The sequence below is a fragment of the Nematostella vectensis genome, chromosome 13 (genome assembly GCF_932526225.1).
Source record: "Nematostella vectensis chromosome 13, jaNemVect1.1, whole genome shotgun sequence".
In the NCBI taxonomy this organism is placed as follows: Eukaryota; Metazoa; Cnidaria; class Anthozoa; order Actiniaria; family Edwardsiidae; genus Nematostella; species Nematostella vectensis.
In genome coordinates, this window is record NC_064046.1 from 8,304,437 (window position 1) to 8,311,135 (window position 6,699).

General features: G+C 42.5%; 1 protein-coding gene across 1 annotated transcript; it reads left to right on the forward strand.

Moving 5' to 3' along the window:
- The first annotated feature begins 3,889 nt into the window (after positions 1-3,889).
- LOC116605011 lies at positions 3,890-5,095 on the forward strand. Its single transcript, XM_032367917.2, has one exon. The coding sequence runs from the start codon at positions 3,890-3,892 to the stop codon at positions 5,093-5,095; it is 1,206 nt and encodes a 401-aa protein (XP_032223808.2).
- Positions 5,096-6,699: the final 1,604 nt, after the last annotated feature.

Genomic DNA, 6,699 nt, shown 5'->3' on the forward strand with positions numbered 1-6,699 from the left:
AAAATCGATACCGAGGAGCGCACGCAGTATATCGAGTATTTCGAGTTCAAGCCGACGCCAGAGCTCCTTGAGCTGAACAAATCAGCTGTCCGTCTGTACAACGTGAAAAACAGCAAGCAATAGAGTTCTGATATCATCCTTTCATTCTTGAATACCGGACAGACCCCCCATCCATTGTTAAAAGAAGTATATTACTTTCATCTGTAAAAAAAAAAAAAAAAACAGCGAAATTGTTAACAGATTATTTTATTACAATAAAATGTAATGTTTGATGCGTTCGTCCTAGTATCGTACTCATTTTTTTTCGCTAATTCACAAATTCTTCTTTTGGGGAGGAGGGGAAAACTTGCGGCTGTCGACCAAAAATTCGGATTTCTGAAGTCTGTAGGTCGGATACTCTTGATCATACTTGAGGTATGCTTGGAAAAAAGCGGGGTAGACGTTGAGGGCGGCTGCGCAAGATAGAAAGGTGCATCATGATCAGAAAAACTATGCGCCTCCACTATTAGTTGTTGTATTTACGCAAGAGGGCCCAGAGATGAAGTATAATACAAGATGCCTGGGAACCGACTATGTTCGTTGTGGAGGAACTACCCATGGTATACGAAGGTACATATGCAGTAAAGCCAACATATGGCGGTGGTGTAAAGAGGGTCCACAGAGTGGTGCTGCAATCGTGTCCTGTGGCTCACTCTGATGAACAAGGAGACAAGGCACCGGCTTCCACTATCGCCAGGACAAGGCCATAAACGACAAAGAAGGATATCCCTTCATCAGAAGATGAGGACTCTGAGTTCCTGGTTGTGCTCGGTCAGCAGCCAAATCAAGTTCCGCCTCCTACAAGACGAGATCTCAGCAGAGATGTAGCCAACGACACCACACTCCAGGATAGCAGCCATAGAGCCCGGTCGCACTAGCAAGATGTTCAGGACATCTCTGTTTAGATAAGCCCAAAAACTGACAGATGTCCGTGATATGTTATGTGATATGATGCCAAGTGTGACCTATGTTTTTACACAACGCAACAAATTCACCGATTGGGACAAAACATCAAAGGAGCCGATGTCCTGCTCGGGGGCAGGACAAATGCCTTATATCAGGGCAACTTTTTTTAATATTATAATAAAGTCACTCACACAAAAAACGTAAATGGTCTCAAATAGCAACCTTCGCTATTTTTTCGCTAGGCCTTCGATCGCCACACACGTGTTAAAGCTAGAGATGAATCCCTACCAAAATCCCTAATTTCCAACAATCTGGCCACCCGTGATGAACAGTCAATCGCTGTCTGCGCAAAATATTTACCCTCCAAGGTACTTCTTTAACCAGTTCCGTGGAGAAACCAGAGAACAAGTCGGCGAGCAAAGCACCGCAAGAGGGAATTTGCCGTAATTTACTTCGCACGCGTGATCAACTTCATTTGCGCAATCTAAAGAGCATAGTCATCCGTCCTCCTATTCCCAACTTTAGGAGAACGGAAAACAACGGAACAGATACGGAAAAGCAAAGACCTGGAAGATCGTATGACAAATGGTCGGACGAGGACCAGGCCCTTCTTGTCCAACACGATTGGAGTCGAAGGATGCAAGGAAAGTTTGGAAGGAGATCACGCGGGAGGTCTCGAGAATAAAGAAGGTGACAATAGAGCAGTGTAAAAGAAGAATTAAACATTTAAATGACAAATACAAGGCAGCCACCGAAAAGAATTCCCCCAACTACAAAGAGTTTGATGGTGTCCTTGGCTGCCGAGATGTGGTAACATTTCACCACATCCAGGACTCGGCGAAATCCGAAAACGAACAGGAAACTGCTAATTAGCCAGCCAACGTTGCCTCTGTACAAGCCGATGCGAGAAGCAAAGACGACACTGTAACGCTAGCCTCAGGCGTTACAGGTCATTATCCACCCTTGATCGCCCTCTCGAACATTTAGCAGTTCAAAGTTGGTTGCAAGTGGACAAATACGAGAGCGATGAGCTTGCTGATGAATCGGCGGGAGAGAAGCGAATTAGAAAGGCCCAAGATACTTGTAGTTGATTTGATGTCAGTTGCTTATCTTTTTAGTTATTTGTGTAACAGAGTGGGACAATCAATCTGTCTTTCCTAGGGCATTCAAAGAGTTGAAGTTTGCACAGTATAAGATATGGCAAATAGAAGGAAAGAACTTAATGAAATGTCCAACTTGTACCATGTCCCAACATTCAGCACATGTTGATGGAAATTTAAAGTAATATCGCACACGTGAAGCCGACTTTGATTTTACCTTGACAACGCGTCGTTTTTAGCGTGGCCTGTGAAGTGTCTCCTGAGATGCCTTACGGTCTTATTGTTCTTACTGTGTGGGGGGGTTGCCTGTGGTGGTGACGTCATCACTTCAATGAAGCAATAATCAGAAAACCTAGCGTGAAGGTTAGATCGAGACGATCTTGCGGTATTGCACACGTGAAGCCGACTTTGATTTTACCTTGACAACGCGTCGTTTTTAGCGTGGCCTGTGAAGTGTCTCCCGAGATGCATTTCATTTTTTTTCATTTTCATCAGAGTTATCTTCATCGCTATTTTCTTTCCTTTCTGGAGAGTCAGGAATAACCTGGACAGAAATTTGGTGATGGATTATTCACTGCATTTGAAGATGAACTACTGGTCTCTTTTACAAGGCTAGTGGCCTGGTAATGCGGAGGGCTCAGAAGCTCTACTTCGTCTGATGATGTTGTTGATACATTTGCTTTGGATCTGTCATTGATACCATTTTGGCCATCTGTTGGTGAGGATGGGATAATGTATGAAGAAAAAGCTTCAGGTGAAGGCTGTACTGCATCTGATGATTCACTGGTTTCTCCAACTGTCCCAGAAAATTGCAAGCAGCTAAATTTTTCCTTACGGCGAAATGAGCTAAATGCGATAAAGCTAAGGACTTTGACGACACTGTAACGCTAGCCTCAGGCGTACAGAAGGCGAAATGAGCTAAATGCGATAAAGCTAAGGACTTTGAGTTTGTAAAGAAAAGGAGACAACAGCGAAAAGACGCCCGCGACGAGCGAAAAAGAAGGCGATGCGGCAACGCTAGTGCATCAAGACTTGCAGTAGAGGAGGAGATAAAAGAGGGGGCCTTTTTCCGCGAAAGTTTAAATGCGGTTAAGGGGCAAGGGGAGAAACTAGCTGGAGTGCTGGAAAGCATGGAGAAAAATCAAAGCCAGCAACTCCAGCTTCTGAACCAGTTTATGACTGGCTTCCATACAGCAATGAACGAGAAGTAGCAGGAGAAACCATTCTGCAGTGAAATTGAAAAGCAGTGAATTTGTAAATAAAGTTCCTTTTTATGAACACTGAACACATTTTTAATAAAACACTATACACCTATTGATATATTTTTAATACTCCTGTTGACTTTTTATTTCTGATAAAAATTGATAAATTCAACAAAAATTGTATATAAAAGTTCCGATTTTTTTTAAATATGTATAAACAATAATAGAGAAAAAAAGATTTCATTACTGTATAATCTAATATAATTAATAATCATACTAAAATCTCAATAAAGGAAATTATTGTTTGTATTATTAAACAAGAACGATGATGTTTTAACAGTAAAGATGAAGTAGAACTAATGTCATTCTATTTTGTTCATAAATTCCATACGAGTTACTTGAGGTAACTCTTATTCTCGCGAATTGTTCGTAGTCTCTGGCTATGTTCTAATATGAAATCTTGATATGGGGTAAGCACTGTCCCCGAGTATATATGGTTTAATATCCCATCCCGATGCGCGAGTTCTTGTAAACCCTGGCGTCGTACATACTTCCTGTGTAACCTGCGGATACATCCAAAAGTAACCAGTACCCAGGCCCAGGCCATACATGGGGGCCATACACGGGGGAGTGTCAATGACTATGAGTCTAGTCCGGGAGAAGTTCTGGGTACCAAAGCTGAGGGCTCAAGTAAAAAGGGTCATACACAACTGCAACAAATGTAAGCGATATCGGATAAAGCCAGTGTTGACTCCGGGATCAACAGCCTCAGCACAGCTGCCGTCATTCCGTACAGAGTTCTCTGAGCCTTTCGACGTAACAGGGGTCGACTTTGCAGGCCCAATCTATTATCGCACCAAGTCCGAGCAAGGCAAGGCATACATCGCGCTGTTTACGTGTGCAGCCACTAGGGCAGTCCATCTAAAGCTCTGCCCGGATCTATCAGCACCAAACTTCCAGAGAGCGCTCAAAGAGTTTGTCGCAAGGAGAGGATGTCCTCAGATGATCGTGAGTGACAATGGAAAGACCTTTGTGGCAACAGGGAAATGGCTTTCAGTGCTAAAGAAGGACGAAAGTCTATCAAACTATTTGGCCTCTCAAGCGATCATCTGGAGATTCAACATGTCACGAGCACCTTGGTGGGGAGGCTTCTTCGAGCGCCTAGTCGGTGTCATGAAGAATGCGCTCTCTAAAGCAGTTGGGAGGAGCCTTCTCAACTACTGCGAGCTTGAGGATGCGCTCCTAGACGTAGAAACAGTAATGAACAACCGACCATTAGTGTACCAGGGGGAAGAGTTTGATGAACCCGTCATCACACCCAACCTGTTGCTCAGGGGGAGACCAGTCCCCATCCTCGAAGAAGACTTAGAGAAGTTGTCAGATGCCGGAAACGTGACACGACGGATGAGGTTTATACAGCGTAGCAAGGAAGACCTGAAGAAGAGATTCACAAGAGAGTACGTACGATCTCTAGAGGAGAGACAGCAGAAGCACGAAGAACGCAGTGGTGAACAGCTGAAGGTGCCGGAGAAAGGGCGCGTAGTCCTGCTCAAGGAGGATGTCAAGAATAAGGCTCAATGGAAGATTGGACGAGTAGTGGAGAAGATTACAGGAAGAGACGGCGTAGTCCGGGGAGTCAAACTGAAGATGGGGAACGGATATGTGATAGAACGCCCTCTTCAGTTGATTTGCGACCTAGAGATTGGTGGGGATGATCCGGGGATCAAGTTAAACCCTAAGGCGCAAGTATTCATCCCAAGAGTTGGGTCAAGACGTCAGGCAAAAGACAGCGCCAAGGACAACATCAAGTCTTACTGGAAGAAGACTAGAACATTTATGCTGCTGTAGACACATAAATGGGGGAAGGGTGTCCGGAAGTAGAAAACCCGCAAGGTTGCGTTACTTTATAATACTGTATTACGTTACATATTTAGTTTTGTTATGTGATCATGTTGTAATTCGAGATAGGTAAAAAAGGGGGTTGTGCCCCTAGAGTTGAGATGCGAGTGTACTATTACTACGGAGAGTTTGTGATCAAGAAATAAAGTAAAGAGAATATAAGTGAGTTTATTTGGTTGTCCCCGACAATAAGGATATGCAGGAGAGATTTGAAATTCCAGTTCCCATTCAAACATCTTAATATTATTTACAAAAAATACCGTATACTATAAAATAATAACTCCTGCTTAAATTTTCCATAGGCTGTTATGTACGTTTTTTACAGTGTAGTGAGATTCGGGAATAAACAAAGGGCTTTCACTTCATTCTCTGGCAGCGTCCAATACTGTATTTCCATAACATGGATGAAGTAGTCTTCATAAACATCATTTGCATATTCAACCTTTTGATTATCTTCATTTGATTCAAGTGCATACTCACCTTGCATTCTCTTAACTTTGTGGTGCGAAGAGAAGAACCGATTACTTCAAGGCGCTGGTAACGAAAAAACAAGAGCAGAAAAAGGACCAATTACCCACCAGTGGAATAGTAGGCATGAAACCTGCAGCTGTCCCAAAGAAAGTAAAGCTTCTAATCCAGAAGCATATTTGTCGTACAATATTGTACCGGTAAGTATGAATTACAAAAGGGGCCGGACTAAGGGAAAACCCTTACAAACCATCTGTTCCAGACATTAATGACCAGGGTTATTTCCTTTCAAAGCAATACAACATCAGCCTTGATTCATACTTGCAGGGCCCGATACAGCGACTAAATATCGGTGTCGCCAAAGTGCGCAACAGTTTCTTAGAATACTTCAATTAAAAAAATAATTTGGAAATCTCGGGAAAAGACTTAAGTCTTGTGTGTAAAAAATTATGTTTTTTTTGTTTCGAGAAACTAAATAAAAAGCGGACAACTTACAGGAAATTTAATATAATTGGAGTACTAATGAAGCCTACCATGGTTTATGTTCAGCATGGTAACGAAGGACTGCGTGTATCGCTTACGAGGACATTTTTCAAATATCTGCAGGTTTACAGTAACCTCGACACACGTAACGAGATACTAGTAGATCATAATAGGGATGAATTTCCGGGTTATTTTGCCGGCGTATTCTATTTTCGCTTATGCTTGAAATTTTGCTGAATATTCTAGAGTCGTGTTGAAATTTACATAATATATTATGTAAAACACTTATACGCCCGTAAAATATAGGCCCAACTCCAATCGTCAGAAATGCAACTAATCCTTTGCTAGGATCAAAGCGGCCGGTCGAAAGAGGCTAAGCCTACTTGAAATAAGGTTGCATTTTTTTTAATTTACGACGTAATTTTTATACTCACGAACCACTGGGGGTAACGATATATGGATTCTCGAGGGCAACCTATTTGGAAATAGGTATATAGGCCAGCAACACCGCATACTTACCCAGTTTTCTGGACGTGTAATAAGGCATATAAACCAAGTCTATTTTCATCTTTTTGTTTGTGAAAGTCACGCAACGTCTTAAT